This window comes from Carassius auratus, chromosome 40 (genome assembly GCF_003368295.1).
Source record: "Carassius auratus strain Wakin chromosome 40, ASM336829v1, whole genome shotgun sequence".
NCBI lineage: Eukaryota > Metazoa > Chordata > Actinopteri > Cypriniformes > Cyprinidae > Carassius > Carassius auratus.
In genome coordinates, this window is record NC_039282.1 from 4,630,942 (window position 1) to 4,650,208 (window position 19,267).

Below are 19,267 nucleotides of genomic sequence, written 5' to 3' on the forward strand. Positions count from 1 at the left end.
TTGCACACCAAATGAAAATATTTCAGGTCTTTTATTGTTTTAATACTGATGATTTTGGCACACAGCTCATGAAAAACCCAAATCTAAAAAAATTAGCATATTTCATTCAACCAATAAAAGAAAAGTGTTTTTAATCCAAAAAAGTCAACTTTAAAATAATTATGTTCAGTTATGCACTCAATACTTGGTCGGGAATCCTTTTGCAGAAATGACTGCTTCAATGCGGCGTGGCAAGGAGGCAATCAGCCTGTGGCACTGCTGAGGTGTTATGGAGGCCCAGGATGCTTCGATAGCGGCCTTAAGCTCATCCAGAGTGTTGGGTCTTGCGTCTCTCAACTTTCTTATCACAATATCCTACAGATTCTCTATGGGGTTCAGGTCAGGAGAGTTGGCAGGCCAATTGAGCACAGTAATACCATGGTCAGTAAACCATTTACCAGTGGTTTTGGCACTGTGAGCAGGTGCCAGGTCATGATGAAAAACGAAATCTTTAACTCCATAAAGCTTTTTAGCAGATGGAAGCATGAAGTGCTCCAAAATCTCCTGATAGCTAGCTGCATTGACCCTGCCCTTGATAAAACACAGTGGACCAACACCAGCAGCTGACATGGCACCCCAGACCATCACTGACTGTGGGTACTTGACACTGGACTTCAGGCATTTTGGCATTTCCTTCTCCCAGTCTTCCTCCAGACTCTGGCACCTTGATTTCCGAATGACATGGCAAAATATGCTTTCATCCGAAAAATGTAGCCCATTTCCTGCACACACCTGTGCACGGTGGCTCTGGATGTTTCTACTCCAGACTCAGTCCACTGCTTCCACAGGTCCCCCAAGGTCTGGAATCGGTCCCTTCTCCACAATCTTCCTCAGGTCGCGGTCACCTCTTCTCGTTGTGCACCGTTTTTTGCCACACTTTTTCCTTCCCACAGACTTCCCACTGAGGGTGCCTTGATACAGCACTCTGGGAACAGCCTATTCATTCAGAAATGTCTTTCTGTGTCTTACCCTCTCGCTTGAGGGTGTCAATTGATGGCCTTCTGGACAGCAGTCAGGTCGGCAGTCTTACCCCTTATTACGGTTTTGAAGTAATGAACCAGGCTGGGAGATTTTAAAAGCCTCAGGATCTTTTGCAGGTGTTTAGAGTTAATTAGTTGATTCAGATGATTAGGTTAATAGCTCGTTTAGAGAACCTTTTCATCATATGCTAATTTTTGAGAATTTTGGTTTTTCATGAGCTGTGTGCCAACAATCATCAGTATTAAAACAATAAAAGACCTGAAATATTTCAGTTGTGTAAAATGAATCTAAAATATATGAAAGGTTTAATTTTTATCATTACATTATGGAAAATATGAGCTTTTATCAATATGCTAATATTCTGAGAAGGACCTGTGTATCTGATCTGGTTGTCTTCGATCCTCTGAAACATACAAAAAAGAATTGGAGGGAAATACACAGGATCATTTTTAAATGTTTCACTCAAAGGCTGAAGCTAGAGTTCACTGAAAGTGTATGCGACTGTACAGTAAAGTATATTCATATTTAATGATGTTGGCATTGTTTGGTTTGTGATTGGTTTTGTGTTGCTAAACAACTCTCCATAATATTCTAGCACAACATTGTTTCACACTGTGCACATTTGGCATTGCTGTGGGACTGCACTATGACCATTTGCATGGTTATGAAAAAAAAGAAAACTGAGAAAACATTTCAATTTAAATCTATGAAATCTATGAAATGTTAAATATGTTGCTTGATGCAAAGTGTACAGTACAGTTTCAACATAAAAACATATATAAAATATAAAAGTAAAATACATTATTTAGTTAAAATATATATTTTACAGTGCCACTAATTTCAATATATTAAATTATTTTCAGCTATTTATAATTATTTTTTCAATATTGACACTCATTATTTTTCATTAATTATTCAGTATATCACAGAGGAAACTTGTGAAAATGTAAAATCTGTATTTTAGGACGCCTGCAATGATAGGCTGCTCTTTTGTGGTAAACCGGGAATACTTTGGGGAGTTGGGCCTACTGGACGCAGGGATGGACGTGTATGGAGGCGAAAATATAGAGCTGGGAATCAGGGTTAGTATGCCACCCACATCCCTCCGCTAAAGTAGAGCATTCATAACTGAGCCTCCCTGCGCTCAGTGCACAGAGCCTTCATTTGAATTCTCTTCTAAAATATTGCCAGAACTGAAGTTTGATAGGTGTATGTGTATTTTCAAATCCCAGGTTTGGCTGTGTGGGGGAAGCATGGAGGTTCTGCCTTGTTCCAGAGTGGCCCATATTGCTAGAACAAAAAAGCCCTACCACAGTAACATCGCCTTTCACACTAGACGCAATGCACTTCGGGTGGCAGAAGTCTGGATGGACCAATACAAATCTAATGTCTATTTGGCATGGAACCTCCCAGTGAAGGTAAGCACTTGATATATTTGCAGTATTATAATAATAATTAGTATACTACTTTGTAAATTCCCTTTCTTTGTCCATACAGAACCATGGCATTGATTATGGAGACATATCCCAGAGACTAGCGCTCAGGAAAAGACTCCAGTGCAAAAGCTTTGAGTGGTACCTTGACAATATCTATCCAGAGATGAGGAGATACAACAACACTCTCTTTTACGGAGAGGTGAGTGCCACATTAAATGACTAAAGGTGCGGTCACAGAACAGAACTGCTTGCGTCTTGCGGAAGAACATCGTAGCCGGAACTACTTCTCTCTGTTTATGTCTATGAAGAATCACAAAGGTACTGGGTTACTCCGCCGCGGTACCCCGAAGCAATCTAAATTAGTCCGAATATAAACACTTATTATAGGTGCACCCTAGTGATTCAGGACAAGCTAAAAACACGGATTCATGGTGTACTCGCTTATTATATACATTTTTCTACATTTTGAACACAAACAAAGTTACGGACCGCAGCTCTGATTGGTTATTTTTTACCGGGAGCGGATGAATTTATGCAAATGACAATAGGACCACTGGGAGGAGCCAGAGGAGATTGATTTTTTCACAGATTATCTGTCTCATATTCTACTGTCAGGACATAATGACAGGTTTAACAAATATGTAAAAAAAATATATTTTGACAAAAGTTACCTTCTGCAGCTTTAAATAGAAGTTTTTTTTAGAAGAATTATTATATTATTTATTGTGAAATGGTTATTTCACCCAAAAATCAATTCCTCACCCTCATGTCTTTCCAAACCTGTCCTGACTTTCTTCAATGAAAAAAAAAACAATTTAGAAAAAGGCACTGAACACGCTAGTGAATGCGGACTAGGGCTGTCAAACTCCAAAAAGTGGATGCAACTAATGTAAAAGCGTCACATAAGTGATCAGTAAGACTCTTCCATATCTTCTGAAACCAATAGTATAGTGTGAGCTCTCAAGTTTTCTATTCATTCATTCAAAAATATTATTAAATCATGCATTGATTTCATTTTAGTGACCGTTGTGACGCCATAACCTATGGTGTTTAGAGTCAACAAATTTCAATCTCTTCTTTACACAAAGCTATTGTACGGCCACTTGTGTGAGATTTTTAGGATGCTTTTTTATCATTTGTGAGGTTGAGTAAATGATGACTTGAATGATGCCATCACTTTAGAGAGGCACTGCATCCTTATTTAGGTCCTTATAATAAAAAAAAGTTTTTCAAAATAGGTTTTATATTAAGAGAATAACTTATTACGCAACAAAAAGCAGGCCAAACTATCAGCTCTTTAACTCTTTGAATGTGTTCTAGATTCGCAATACCAATGTGACCCATCTGTGTGTGGACCAGGGCGTAAAGGAAAACCACACGGCAGCTCTGCACCCCTGCCATGGCTGGGGCCCTCAGGTAGAGCCGCAGCTCCTCGCAGCTACACATCTCCACAGACCTAACCTCCACTAAACCTCTACTCGCTCTGCACACAGCAAATAGGTTACGTCTAGAGGGAGTCTCTCCATGACACAGTTCTCCGCATTCGCTTCATCAGTGCCAACTAAGCGATGAAATAACAAGATGTCACAAAATAAGAACAAAACTCTATTTCCTAATATCGAATTCGATCTGGAGACCATCAAATCTAGATCTAGTCTTCACCAGTTTACAAATCTGCACTTTGAGCTTGCCTCAGCTAATAATTATAATAGATTAATGGTCATTATGGAAGTAGCCATTACTGCCAAAAACTATCTGGCGAACATCTTCAGCTTAGGGTGCCAGAAAGCCCCTGAATGACTCAGTGACCCAGTTACCAAATCACTGAATAAAATGCATTCACATGATCCCCTCCGTGGTCTCTTTTGTAGCTGGGTCGCTATACTAAGGAGGGATATCTTTTCCTGGGTCCTCTGGGAAGCACGGGCGAAGATACTCGGTGTGTGGTGGACGATAAAATCAGCGGCTACCCGCAGCTCCTGAATTGTGAGAAAGTCTCAAGTGTACGGCAGAAAACTTGGCACTTTGCACAGGTGAATGGATCACTTTTTATATAGAGCACTTTGTTGTCCTTTTGCCTTTGCTCACTAAAATGATTCTTTTTTATTTTCGCTCCCTGAAGAATAAAGCAATCATCAACCGAGCTACAGGACGCTGTCTCGAGGTAGTGCCGGCTAATGTCTACTTCGGCTATGCTCTGGTCCTGCGCCCCTGCACTGGCCAGAAGTGGACGGTCAAGAATTTGATGAAACGAGACTAATGGTAGTGAGTCAGTGACCTTAGAGAGTTGCTAATCTCTTTTGGCCTCCATAACAAGTTTAGGAACTGGAAAATGGATCCAGTTTTGTTGAACTCAAGGGGTGCGGTTCATGTTTGCATTTTTGCATTGGGCTTTCGGTCTTACTACAGTCCACAATTCAAAAGTAAACAAAAAGACACTAGAAGCACCACATACAGCAGGTTCTCGAGAATCTCTAGACGTCCTTTCCAAAATAAAAGGACAGTTTTCTGAGGATCATTGGAGCCCGTGAGTTCCTGCAAGAACTGTTAAAAACTCCAACGGTTCCTCCAGTAATGAAAGGTTTTGAAGCACATAAACTGTATGTTGAAGTTCCTTAGGTTTGCAATATTTGATGTTCAACCGTTAGAGCAACCTGACTCAAATCTTGAAACCAAAATGACTTTTAAACATTGTAGATGATCAGCTGCTGTACTGCACATACTCTGTACACCACTGTACTCATAACGTTAGTCAATGCAAATTTAGTGTTTATTCTGAAAAAAAAAAAAAAACTGGTTCAGGTGTTCATAGCTTTATTTAGAGTTAATATTGAATATCTGTATTTCTCCTACATTCTCTAGTTTGAAGTTCCCACTGTTAGCAGCTATGGATCTCAGTGCATTTTCTGTTTAAATAAGCTGTCTGCTCTGGACAAATGTTATTTATTGCATTATTGTTATTTTCACTATAGAATGACATGATGATATGTGTGCAGTTTTACAGATTCTAAGGTTATTGAGCTCTATCTGCTGTTGAATGGATCCTGTAGTAGTCCTACTGTTACTTTAAACCACACTCTATAGCAACAAGGCCAGCATGTAGGCGAAAGGAATAAGGAAAAATGATCATCAGGGATTGTCGACTGAGTTATATAAGAACACACGTTACATGAGTCATAAACCGCACATGTAACTACGGTCTCCTCAGATGTTGTTGCACCCGTCTTACCGTCTTCCATTTTGACTAGGACTGATTTGAATAAAACAATGAACAGCAGCGTTGTAGTGCTTGGTGTCCTGAATCTAAAAAGCAAATGAAATGCCCTATATAAGTACCTCACTTGTTACTTTACCATAGGAACATACTAATGGACCCTCTGAGGACCTCCCAGCACTGAACCAAACCTCCTGCTGGGATGCTTCAGACTCTGTGTGACTGACAACTCACAGTCATGTAAGCTGTTAAATATTCAACCGCTGTTTATTATGCATTTGCAACTTTGTTGTAGAGGCTCTCTTATTTTATCGGAGGCTTGTTTCATTTTATGGTAAGCTGTGAAGCAGTGAGTAATCGTAGCGGTTCATAGCTCTCGAATACACATCATGACTTTGTAGTTCATAGTACAAGAGTAAATAATTAGATGAAACGCCCCCATAGTTCATCACCATTGATGGTTTCATTACTGGGTCATTTACTTCGTTATTCATCCTAAGAGCTTACAGACATGGATGATGTGTGATTGTGAATAAGTGAAGAATGGCGTTATATTTAGGCTAAAAAAAATTACTTTCAGTTTTTTTTAGTGTTCTGCATCTCATCACCCAAAAACGGATGTAGAGTCTAACTGCAGTGAGATTTTGTGTTATGGCACGGTCACAATAGTGAAATTTCACGGGCTGAGAAGGTCCTTTATCACAAGGAGTCACTATCAAACCGAGAGGTTTTCTATTGGTTAATGCCACAAATTTGCCTGAACAAATTGAACAAAGAACAAAATCTGCCAGGGGGACTTTTTTGCCCTCATGCCAAATTCCCGATTATGCAGATGCCAAGCAATGTGTCACAATTACTGTTGTGCTTGTTAGGGGCCAAGCACCGAAGGTGCGTAGGCACCTATTGTTTTCGTTGGCGTTATTAGGGGCCAAGCACCGAAGGTGCGTAGGACCCTCTTGTTTTTGTTGGCGTTCTTATTATTAGGGGCCAAGCACCGAAGGTGCGTAGGACCCTCTTGTTTTTGTTGGCGTTCTTATTAGGGGCCAAGCACCGAAGGTGCGTAGGCACCTATTGTAATCGTTGGCGTTATTATTATTCTGCTTCTTCTTCTTCTTCTTCTTCTTCCGCCGCAAGTCTATGGCAGCCCATAGAACCGATTGCGGGAAAGTTGTATAATTTGGCACACTGATAGAGGACAGTCCCAACATTAACTATAGCTAATTTGAAGTCTCTAACTCCTACTCTCTAGCGCCACCACTTGTCCAAACTTTCAATGTTTGTATGCTAATAACTTTTGAACCGTAAGCCAGAAAATGGAAATTCTTTTTTCCTCTGAATCCTTGGCTCATGCCAAGTCGAATGAACCCCAAAATTAAAAAATCGCAAGGTTTAGTTTTTTCGCTATTTTCAATTTTTCGAAAAACCTACTTTTTCGAACTCGTGCTAGACGGTTAGTCCGATTGCCACGAAAATTGGCTCAGATCATCTTCAGACCATGCTGGCAAAAAGTTATGGAATTCAAGTTGATTCGTCCAACCATTGTCGAATGACACGTAAACAAATTTGACGAAAAGCACGCAAAAATGCACTTGAGGCTATATCTCAGCAACGGTTTGGCATATTGAGACCAAACTTGGTGTGTGTTATAATAAGCATGACCTGAGACTACCTGCAGTGTTTCGACACAGCGCCACCTAGTGGTCAGGAGATATGAAAAATGCATATTTTGGCTTATATCTTCTGAATGGTTTGGCCAAAAATCACACAACTGGTCTCTTTAGATTCAGCGAGTCATGTCGAGTCGTATGATATGCAAATTTCCCGTGTCAGCCATTTTAGGCGTCGGCCATTTTGAATTATGTTTTAAAATGCTGTATTTTTTCAACGCAGCATCGTATCGTTTCGCAAATAATTACAAAAATATTCGGCTCCATGCCCTGAATGTACTCAAAAAGCTTGGTGGCAGCGCCACCTTGTGGTCAAGAGTTATAATGAATTATCACAAAAATGCTAATAACTTTTGAGTAAATTAGACAATTGAAATGCAAATGGTCTCTCCGTATTCTTTGGTTCATGCCGAGAACATAGATACCAATTATGCCAAAATTGGCCATACTTCCTGTCCGCCATTTTGATTAATGTTGAAAACCTACTTTTTCGAACTCCTCCTAGACCGTTAGTCCGATTTTCACCAAATTTGACGTGAATCATCTTCAGACCATGCTGGCAAAAAGTTATGGATTTCGTGTCGATATACAAAACGGTTCTGATTTAGCGCATCAACGAATTTGCTGGAAGGGTGCCAAAATGCATTTGAGGCTGTATCTCTGCAACGCTTTGACATTTTTGCACCAAACTTTGTATGTGTCATCGCCACCTGACACTGACCATGCCACATAAATTTGGTAACAGCGCCACCTATTGGTCAAGAGTAATGAACCATTCATTAACTATGAATAATTACACTTATAAAAATGCTAGTAACTTTTTAATGCATTAGCCTATTGTAATGAAACTGGCCTCAAAATATTCCCTGGCTTATGCCGACAACATAGATACCATATATGCCAGAGTAAGCCGAACTTCCTGTCCGCCATTTTGATTTATGTTGAAAACCTACTTTTTCGAACTCCTCATCAACCGTTAGTCCGATTTTCACCAAAATTGACTCAGATGATCTGTAGACTGTCCTGACAAAATGTTATGGATTTTGTATCGATAGACAAAACCGTTTTCGCATACCACAGCGACGAATTTGAGGCACAATGCCAAAATGACACTTGAGGCTGTATCTCTGCAATGCTTTGGCATATTGACACCAAACTTTGTTTGTGTCATTGAAAAGTCACACAGAGTACACCAAATTGACATGATAACAGCACCACCTATTGGTCAATTTTGATAAGCCAGTAAATCATGCTACTAGAGGTTGTATTTATGATTTTTTTTTAGCCATTTTAATTACAATCATCCTAAAATTGCTGTTATTGCTCATTAATGCATTTGGTGTGATGCTCCATGCCATGCTTAGCTCCTACATTTGCCGTTGGAGTGCTTGGCCCCGTAATTGCTGCTTGCAGCTATATTTATTATTATTATTATTCTTCCGACTGGGCGTCTATGGCAGCCCATAGAACCGAATGCGGGAAAGTTGTAATGGTTTGACATTCTGATAGAGGACAGTGCCAACATTAAGTACACCAATTTTGGTGTGTCTAAGTCAATCCCTCTAGCGCCACCAACTGTCCAAAATTTCACTTTAATTTTGTTAATAACTTTTTAACCCTAAGGCCAATCAACGAAATTCTTTTTTCCTCTAATTTCTGAGCTCATGCCGATTCGATTGCACCCTACGAAGTCATTTCCGTCATAGAAATATGACCGCCATTTTGAATTTCTTTAAAAACCTACTTTTTCGAACTCGTCCTAGACGGTTTGTCCGATTCACACGAAAATTGAACCATATCATCCTCAGGCAGTGCTGACCAAAAGTTATGCAAATCAAATTGATTCGTCAAACCGTTTTCGATAAACGCTCTAACAAATTTTATGTAGTGCTTACAAAAACAGTCGTAAGGCTGTATCTCGGCAACGACTTATCCTATTCAGACCAAACTCGGTACATGTCATAACAAGCATGACCTGAGGCAACATGCTGTGATTGGGTGCAGCGCCACCTACTGATCCGGAGATATGAAAAACTGCTATTTTTGCTTATAACTTCTGAACAGTTTGTCCAAAAATCATAACATTGGTCTTGTTAGATTCAGGGCAACATGCCGAGTCGACTGATATCCAATTTGACCATTTCGGCCATTTTGACTGTCGGCCATTTTGAATTTTGTGCTAAAATGCTGTATTTTAAGAACCTATCAGCAGATTGTTACGAAACTTGGTATGGTTCATCAGCACAATGTCCTGAAGGAGTGTGAGAAGTTTCAAAACAGCGCCACCTAGTGGTGATCTTCTTTTTTTAAATGCTTATAACTTTGGGTGTGGTTGACTTATTTTCACGAGACTCATCAAATTGGACTCCTGAAACCTTACCGAGTCCTATGATACCAAACATGCTTGGTTTTGCCTTTCGGTTTGTGTAGCGTTGTGATTTAGCGCTTAAAAAACATTTGGCTATATCTTCGAAACCGCTTGTCTGATCGAGACGAAACCACCGTCAGAAGTTCGGAAACATAGGTCGATAGCTATACGCCAATGCCCAAATGCCAAAATATTGATAGTAAGGGGTAGTAATATTCAATCAAAGTCAAGAGTCAGTCATTTTTTACGTGCTTTTTCATATAAATGTCTATAACTCTGAAGTGAATTGAGATATTTTCACCAAAATTGACACACATATGTATGGGCTCACTCTGAGCACACATAAAAAAAATGGTGGGACTGAGCCTCTTGGTGGCGCTATAATAGAACAAAACATGAAATTCTCATTGACTTCAATACAGTTTTGTGAAATAAAATGCTATACTAAACAAATGCATTGGTGTAATATTACGAAACTCAGAATGTGCCAACAACACCATCCCCTGAAGGTATTCAAAATATTTTGAAACAGCGCCACCTAGTGGTCAAAAGTTATAACTCAATTTACGTAAAGGCTAATAACTTTTGAATAAATCTGGCTATTGACATGACGCTGGTCTTTGTAGATTCCTTGGGTCAAGTCGAGAACATAGATACAAAGTTTTCCTTATTTGGCTGAACTTCCTGTCCGCCATTTTGATTAATGTTGAAAACCTACTTTTTCGAACTCCTCCTAGACCGTTTGTCAGATTTTCACCAAATTTGACGTGGCTCATCTTCAGAAAATGCTGGCAAAAAGTTATGGATTTCGTGTCGACATACGAAACGGTTCTCATTTAGCGCATCAACAAATCTGCTTGAATGGTGCCAAAATGCATTTGAGGCTGTATCTCTGCAAAGCTTTGACATATTTGCACCAAACTTTGTATGTGTCATCGACACCTCACACTGACCGTTCCAAACTAATTTGGTAACAGCACCACCTATTGGTTACACGTGATAAGCGAATAAATCCTATTACTAGTTGTTGTGTTGATTGTTTTCAAGCCATTTTGCCTAAAATAATCTTAAAACTGTCTAAATTACTCATTCCTGCCGTTCGTCTGAAGCTTGCTTCTGTAGTGCTTGGCCCCGTTATTGCTGCTTGCAGCTATATTTATTATTATTATTCTTCCGACTGGGCGTCTATGGCAGCCCATAGAACCGAATGCGGGAAAGTTGTAATGGTTTGACATTCTGATAGAGGACAGTGCCAACATTAAGTACACCAATTTTGGTGTGTCTAAGTCAATCCCTCTAGCGCCACCAACTGTCCAAAATTTCACTTTAATTTTGTTAATAACTTTTTAACCCTAAGGCCAATCAACGAAATTCTTTTTTCCTCTAATTTCTGAGCTCATGCCGATTCGATTGCACCCTACGAAGTCATTTCCGTCATAGAAATATGACCGCCATTTTGAATTTCTTTAAAAACCTACTTTTTCGAACTCGTCCTAGACGGTTTGTCCGATTCACACGAAAATTGAACCATATCATCCTCAGGCAGTGCTGACCAAAAGTTATGCAAATCAAATTGATTCGTCAAACCGTTTTCGATAAACGCTCTAACAAATTTTATGTAGTGCTTACAAAAACAGTCGTAAGGCTGTATCTCGGCAACGACTTATCCTATTCAGACCAAACTCGGTACATGTCATAACAAGCATGACCTGAGGCAACATGCTGTGATTGGGCGCAGCGCCACCTACTGATCCGGAGATATGAAAAACTGCTATTTTTGCTTATAACTTCTGAACAGTTTGTCCAAAAATCATAACATTGGTCTTGTTAGATTCAGGGCAACATGCCGAGTCGACTGATATCCAATTTGACCATTTCGGCCATTTTGACTGTCGGCCATTTTGAATTTTGTGCTAAAATGCTGTATTTTAAGAACGCATCAGCAGATTGTTACGAAACTTGGTATGGTTCATCAGCACAATGTCCTGAAGGAGCGTGAGAAGTTTCAAAACAGCGCCACCTAGTGGTGATCTTCTTTTTTTAAATGCTTATAACTTTGGGTGTGGTTGACTTATTTTCACGAGACTCATCAAATTGGACTCCTGAAACCTTACCGAGTCCTATGATACCAAACATGCTAGGTTTTGCCTTTCGGTTTGTGTAGCGTTGTGATTTAGCGCTTAAAAAACATTTGGCTATATCTTCGAAACCGCTTGTCTGATCGAGACGAAACCACCGTCAGAAGTTCGGAAACATAGGTCGATAGCTATACGCCAATGCCCAAATGCCAAAATATTGATAGTAAGGGGTAGTAATATTCAATCAAAGTCAAGAGTCAGTCATTTTTTACGTGCTTTTTCATATAAATGTCTATAACTCTGAAGTGAATTGAGATATTTTCACCAAAATTGACACACATATGTATGGGCTCACTCTGAGCACACATAAAAAAAATGGTGGGACTGAGCCTCTTGGTGGCGCTATAATAGAACAAAACATGAAATTCTCATTGACTTCAATACAGTTTTGTGAAATAAAATGCTATACTAAACAAATGCATTGGTGTAATATTACGAAACTCAGAATGTGCCAACAACACCATCCCCTGAAGGTATTCAAAATATTTTGAAACAGCGCCACCTAGTGGTCAAAAGTTATAACTCAATTTACGTAAAGGCTAATAACTTTTGAATAAATCTGGCTATTGACATGACGCTGGTCTTTGTAGATTCCTTGGGTCAAGTCGAGAACATAGATACAAAGTTTTCCTTATTTGGCTGAACTTCCTGTCCGCCATTTTGATTAATGTTGAAAACCTACTTTTTCGAACTCCTCCTAGACCGTTTGTCAGATTTTCACCAAATTTGACGTGGCTCATCTTCAGAACATGCTGGCAAAAAGTTATGGATTTCGTGTCGACATACGAAACGGTTCTCATTTAGCGCATCAACAAATCTGCTTGAAGGGTGCCAAAATGCATTTGAGGCTGTATCTCTGCAAAGCTTTGACATATTTGCACCAAACTTTGTATGTGTCATCGACACCTCACACTGACCGTTCCAAACTAATTTGGTAACAGCACCACCTATTGGTTACACGTGATAAGCCAATAAATCCTATTACTAGTTGTTGTGTTGATTGTTTTCAAGCCATTTTGCCTAAAATAATCTTAAAACTGTCTTAATTACTCATTCCTGCCGTTCGTCTGAAGCTTGCTTCTGTAGTGCTTGGCCCCGTTATTGCTGCTTGCAGCTATATTTATTAGGGGCCAAGCACCGAAGGTGCGAAGGCACCTATTGTGTTTGTTGGCGTTATTATTATTATTATTCTTCTTCTTCCACCCCAAGTCTATGGTAGCCCATAGAACCGATTGCGGGAAAGTTGTATAATTTGGCACACTAATAGAGGACTGTCTGAACATTAACCGTAGCAAATTTGAAGTCTCTAACTCAAACTCTCTAGCGCCACCAATTGTCTAAACTTTCAAAAACTTGATGCTAATAACTCTTGAACCGTAAGCCACAAAATGAAAATTCTTTTTTCCTGTGATTCCTTGGCTCATGCCGAGTCGAATGGACACCGAAATTCAAAAATCGCAAGGCTTAGTTTTTTCGCTATCGTCAATTGTTCGTAAAACCTACTTTTTCGAACTCGTCCTAGGCCGTTGCACCGATTGTCACGAAAATTGAATCAGATAATCTTCAGACCATGCTGGCAAAAAGTTATGGAATTCAAGTTGATTTCTCAAACCGTTTCCGAATAGCTCATGAACGAATTCATCGAAAAGCACGCAAACGTGAACGTGAGGCTATATCTCCGCAACGGTTTGGCCTATTGAGACCAATCTTGGTGGGTCTTATAACAACCATTCCCTGGGACTACCTGCAGTGTTTCGGCACTGTGCCCCCTAGTGGTCAGGAGATATGAAAAATGCATGTTTTTGCTCATAACTTCTGAACGGTTTTGCCAAAAATCACAAAAGTGGTGTCTTTAGATTCAGTGCATCATTCCGAGTCGAATGATACTGAATTTTCCCAATTCGGCCATTTTGGGCGTCGGCCATTTTGGATTTAGTTGTAAATTGCTGTATCTTAAGAATGAAGTTCCGTATCGTTTCGCAAATAATTACAAAAATGTCCGGCTCCATGCCCTGAATGTACACAAAAAAATTGGGGGCAGCGCCACCTTGTGGTCAATAGTTATAACGATTTTTTCGAAAAATGCTAATAACTTTTGCATACATTAGCCTATTGTAACAAAGCTGATGTTGATAGATTCCTTGAGTCATGCCGAGAACACCGATACCCCATTTGTCAATTTTGGCAAAATTTCCTGTCCGCCATTTTGATTCATGTTGAAAACCTACTTTTTCGAACTCCTCCTAGACCGTTGCTCAGATTTTCACCAAATTTGATTTGGACCATCTTCAGACCATGCTGGCAAAAAGTTATGGAATTTGTGTCGATACACGTAACCGTTTTCAATTAGCGTACCAACGAATTTGCTGGAAAGATGCCAAACTGCATCTGAGGCTGTATCTCTGCAAAGGTTGGAGATATTTACACAAAACTTAATATGTGACATTGTCACATCACATTGACCACGCCACATCATTTTGGTCACAGCGCCACCTATTGGTCAAGAGTAATAAACCAATCAATAACCGCTAATTATTACATTTCCAATAATGCTAATAACTTTTGATTGCATTAGCCTATTATCATGAAACATGTCTCAAAATGTTCCTTGGGACATGCCGACAACATACATACCAATTATGTCATATTAAGCAAAACTTCCTGTCCGCCATTTTGATTCATGTTGAAAACCTTTTTTTTTTTACTCATCCTCAACCGTTTGTCTGATTTTCACCAAAATTGAATCAGATCATCTTCAGACCGTGCTGACAAAAAGTTATGGATTTCGTGTCAATAGACGAAACCGTTTTTGTACAGCGCTGCTTCAGATGTCAGGCATCTTCACAAAATGAGTCTGAGGCTCTATCTCTGCATATACACACACACACACACACACACACAGAGAGAGAAGTACATGCCCACACATTTTGTTGTATGTAGATATTTGAAATAAATTATAGGTGACACACAACTCACAGAAAGACTTCTTTTCTTACATTTCTATGTCAGGTTTCATTGCATTCATATTCTGACATAATAGTAAACATTTGATATACATGTATGCATAAATTGTTGAACTTTCACTCAATGTGATCTTAAATGCTTGAACAGTAATATTAAATAATAGTAATATATATTTTTCTAGATTAATCAATCATCGAGACAATGAACTGTAATGTTTTAGTCTTTAGTGAGCCCATTAGTGGTCTTCCAGTGACATCTAGTGGTCGTAAATGCAATTTATCATACAACACTGTCTCTTTAACCTTTATAACTGTTATATGTTGTCTTAATTTCATTCCAAAGAAGCATACGCAATTTATGTATAATTTCACAGTCTAGATAATAGTACTGTACTGATTTTAAATAACCTAGATATGGCTGACAGTAAAAGAATAGAACAGAATTACAGACACACACAAACATGAAATGTTTAAACTACTATATTAATACTCAATAAGCATGCTTAAACCCACACACAGATGCACACATTTTGTTATATATATAGATAATTAAAATAAATGATGGGTGATAAAACCTATTGCAAGTCTTCTGTTTTTATGGGCTTCTATGTCATTTTTCAGGTTTCATTGCAATCATAATCTGGCATAATTATAAACATTAGATATATCTGTATGAATAAATTGCTAAACTTTGACTCAATGTGATCTGAAATGCTTGAACAGTAATATTAAATAATAGTAATATAAATTTTTTCTAGATGAATCCCTCAACAAGCCCATAAACTGTAATGTTTTAGTCTTTAGTGAGCTCATTAGTGGTCTTCCGGTGACATCTAGTGGTTATAATTGCAATTTCTTATTTAACACTGGGTTTTGAAGCTTTATAAATATTACAGTGTTCTTTTTTACCTAATCTCTGTTAAATTTTGCATGATTGTTTAGAAAAAATACAGATCTAATGCATGTGTGATTATATTACCCCTTTTTTGTGCAGTTTAATGCCATTCACAACAGAAATCTTTTGTTTTTTAGGCCTGTTTAACTGTTATAGCACCAGCTATTTTTGATCTTAATGAAACTTTGCATGCTTGGTGGGTCATCTTCCACATGTTATAACCAAGTTTCATAAAGTTTTGAGTTTTTGTTTCAGTTTTATAGGCTTTAGGTTACATGTGGCCACGGCCCTTTCCTAAATGACCTCTTATAGCTAACCAAAGGACAAAATGCAACATATTTTTGAAAATTATTGATCTAGAGAGTCCAGAGAATATTATTGCAGTGGTTTGATCAAGACTGAACAAAAAACCAGGTGACCCAAAACATTCAAATTCGTGGACCAATTTTACGAAAAAGGCTATAACTCGGGAACAAAATGAGATATCTTCACCAAACTCAGAACTCATATGCATGAACAAAAACTTTAGTCAAATTATTATTATTTTTTCCATATCTGCCACTTGGTGGCGCTACAGGATGAAAAAAAATCTAATGGCTATAACTAAGCAACCGTTGATCCAATCAACTTGAAAATTGATATGGCCCAATGTGGCACAAGTGCTCTATGAGGAATTTCACTTATCTTAAAAAACATGGCCGCCATTGGCCAAACAACTTTAAGCACCTATTTGACAAGGTTAATGGAAGTCGATCGGAACGAAACTCGGTGGGCATGTTCGACTCATTGCCCTAAAGGTCTGTAAGTATTTTGAAAGAAATTGCCCACAACATTGTCACCTCCCACAGAACACAACAAAGCGATTTGATTACAGCGCCACCTATTTTCCAAAAATGATAATGCATCATTTTACTGGAGTTTTACTGGCTGTTTCAATTACACTCTTCCAATAATTGCTTTTCTTACTCGTTGCATTTGGTCTGATGCTCCATGCCATGCTTAGCTCCTCGCTGTGGAACTTTTATTAACGATTTTCAGCCATTTCAATTACAATCATGCAATTATTAATTTCATTATTCTTTGTTGCATTTGGTCTGCTTAGCTCCTGATGTTGCCGCTGGAATGCTTGGCCCCGTGATTGCTGCTTGCAGCTATATTTATTATTCTTCTTCTTCTTCCGCCGCAAGTCTATGGCAGCCCATAGAACCGTTTGCGGGAAAGTTGTATAATTTGGCACACTGATAGAGGACAGTCCCAACATTAACTATAGCAAATTTGAAGCCTCTAACTCCTACTCTCTAGCGCCACCACTTGTCCAAACTTTCAATGTTTGTATGCTAATAACTTTTGAACCGTAAGCCAGAAAATGGAAATTCTTTTTTCCTCTGAATCCTTGGCTTAAGCCAAGTCGAATGAACCCTAAAATTCAAAAATCGCAAGGTTTAGTTTTTTCGCTATTTTCAACTTTTCGAAAAACTTACTTTTTCGAACTCGTCCTAGACGGTTTGTCCGATTTTCACGAAAATTGGCTCAGATCATCAACAGACCATGCTGGCAAAAAGTTATGGAATTCAAGTTGATTCGTCCAACCGTTCTCGAATGACACGTGAAAAAATATGACGAAAAGCACGCAAAAATACACGTGAGGCTATATCTCCACAACGGTTTGGCGTATTGAGACCAAACTTGGTGTGTGTTATAATAAGCATGACCTGAGACTACCTGCAGTGTTTCGACACAGCGCCACCTAGTGGTCAGGAGATATGAAAAATGCACATTTTGGCTTATAACTTCTGAATGGTTTGGCCAAAAATTACAAAACTGGTCTCTGTAGATTCAGTGCGTCATGTCGAGTCGATTGATATCCAATTTTCCCGTGTCGGCCATTTTAGGCGTCGGCCATTTTGAATTATGTTTCGAAATGCTGTATTTTTTGAACGCATCATCGTATCGTTTCGCAAATAATTACAAAAATATTTGGCTCCATGCCCTGAAGATACTCAAAAAGTTTGTTGGCAGCGCCACCTTGTGGCCAATAGTTATAATGAAATATCCCATAAATGCTAATAACTTTTGAATAAATTAGACTATTAAAATTAAAATGGCCTCCCTATATTCTGTGGGTAAAGCCGAGAGCATTGATACCAATTATGCGAATATTGGCCATACTTCCTGTCCGCCATTTTGATTAATGTTGAAAACCTACTTTTTCGAAGTCCTCCTAGACCGTTAGTCCGATTTTCACCAAATTTGACGTGTATCATCTTCAGACCATGCTGGCAAAAAGTTATGGATTTCGTGTCGATATATGAAACGGTTCTCATTAAGCGCATCAACGAATTTGTTGGAAGGGTGCCAAAATGCATTTGAGGCTGTATCTCTGCAACGCTTTGACATATTTACACCAAACTTTGTACGTGTCATCGCTACCACACACTGACCATGCCACATAAATTTGGTAACAGCGCCACCTATTGGTCAAGAGTAATAAACTATTAATTACCCATGAATAATTACACTTATAAAAATGCTAATAACTTTTTAATGCATTAGCCTATTGCAACGAAACTGGTCTCAAAATATTCCCTGGTTTATGCCGAAAACATAGATACCAAATATGCCAGATTAAGCTGAACTTCCGGTCCGCCATTTTGATTTATGTTGAAAACCTACTTTTTGAACTCCTCATCAGCCGCTAGTCCAATTTTCACCAAAATTTAATCAGATGATCTTCAGACTGTGCTGACAAAAAGTTATGAATTTTGTGTCGATAGACAAAACCGTTTTTGCATACCACAGCGACGAACTTGAGGCACAATGACAAAATGACACTTGAGGCTGTATCTCTGCAATGCTTTGGCATATTGACACCAAACATTGTTTGTGTCATTGAAAAGTCACACAGAGTACACCAAATTGACTTGATAATAGCACCACCTATTGGTCAATTTTGATAAGCCAGTAAATCATGCTACTAGAGGTTGTATTTATGATTTTTTTTAGCCATTTCAATTACAATAATCCTAAAATTGCTGTTATTGCTCATTAATGCATTTGGTGTGATGCTCCATGCCATGCTTAGCTCCTACATTTGCCGTTGGAGTGCTTGGCCCCGTAATTGCTGCTTGCAGCTATATTTTTATTTGTACTTGTTAAATTTACTTCTCCACATTTTTGCAGCCAAATTCTAGTCAGTTTATGAAAGCTGTTTTCCGGGATGGGATTGAAAAACAAAAACAAAGGTAACTATAACTTTGTCTTACAGTTTAAGAAAAAAAAGTCAGAATTGTGAGATATTAAGAGTGTATACATCTTGAAATTCTGACTTTTTTTTTCCACAAAATAAAAAGGGGAATTGCGCCTTTTATCTAACAATTCTCACCTTTTTCTTGCCATTGCGAGTTCATTTCTCACAATCCAACTTTTTTTCTCACAAAAAAGTCGGAGTTGTGAGATATAAAATTAGAATTGCAAGGAAAAAAGTTCTTCTTCCAATTGTTATTGTTTTTTTACTATATAAATGAGTCACTGAATGACTCCCTCACCCTTTCAAATTATTTCAAAAT

General features: G+C 38.6%; 1 protein-coding gene across 1 annotated transcript; it reads left to right on the plus strand.

Annotated features, from left to right (window-relative positions):
• Positions 1 to 1,988: 1,988 nt before the first annotated feature.
• LOC113058983 (polypeptide N-acetylgalactosaminyltransferase 17-like) lies at positions 1,989 to 5,730 on the plus strand. The gene is made up of 6 exons (XM_026227224.1): positions 1,989 to 2,102; positions 2,253 to 2,438; positions 2,518 to 2,655; positions 3,777 to 3,872; positions 4,328 to 4,489; positions 4,579 to 5,730. The coding sequence occupies exons 1-6, from the start codon at positions 1,995 to 1,997 to the stop codon at positions 4,714 to 4,716; spliced, it is 828 nt and encodes a 275-aa protein (XP_026083009.1). The 5' UTR covers positions 1,989 to 1,994; the 3' UTR covers positions 4,717 to 5,730.
• The last annotated feature ends 13,537 nt before the right edge of the window (positions 5,731 to 19,267 follow it).

Bases quoted from the DNA above. Each gene is read 5' to 3' on its own strand.
- LOC113058983 (XM_026227224.1), top strand. From the start codon at position 1,995: ATGATAGGCTGCTCTTTTGTGGTAAACCGGGAATACTTTGGGGAGTTG. The intron at 2,103-2,252 runs GTTAGTATGCCA...TTCAAATCCCAG, and splicing joins ATATAGAGCTGGGAATCAGG to GTTTGGCTGTGTGGGGGAAG. The intron at 2,439-2,517 runs GTAAGCACTTGA...TTGTCCATACAG, and splicing joins CATGGAACCTCCCAGTGAAG to AACCATGGCATTGATTATGG.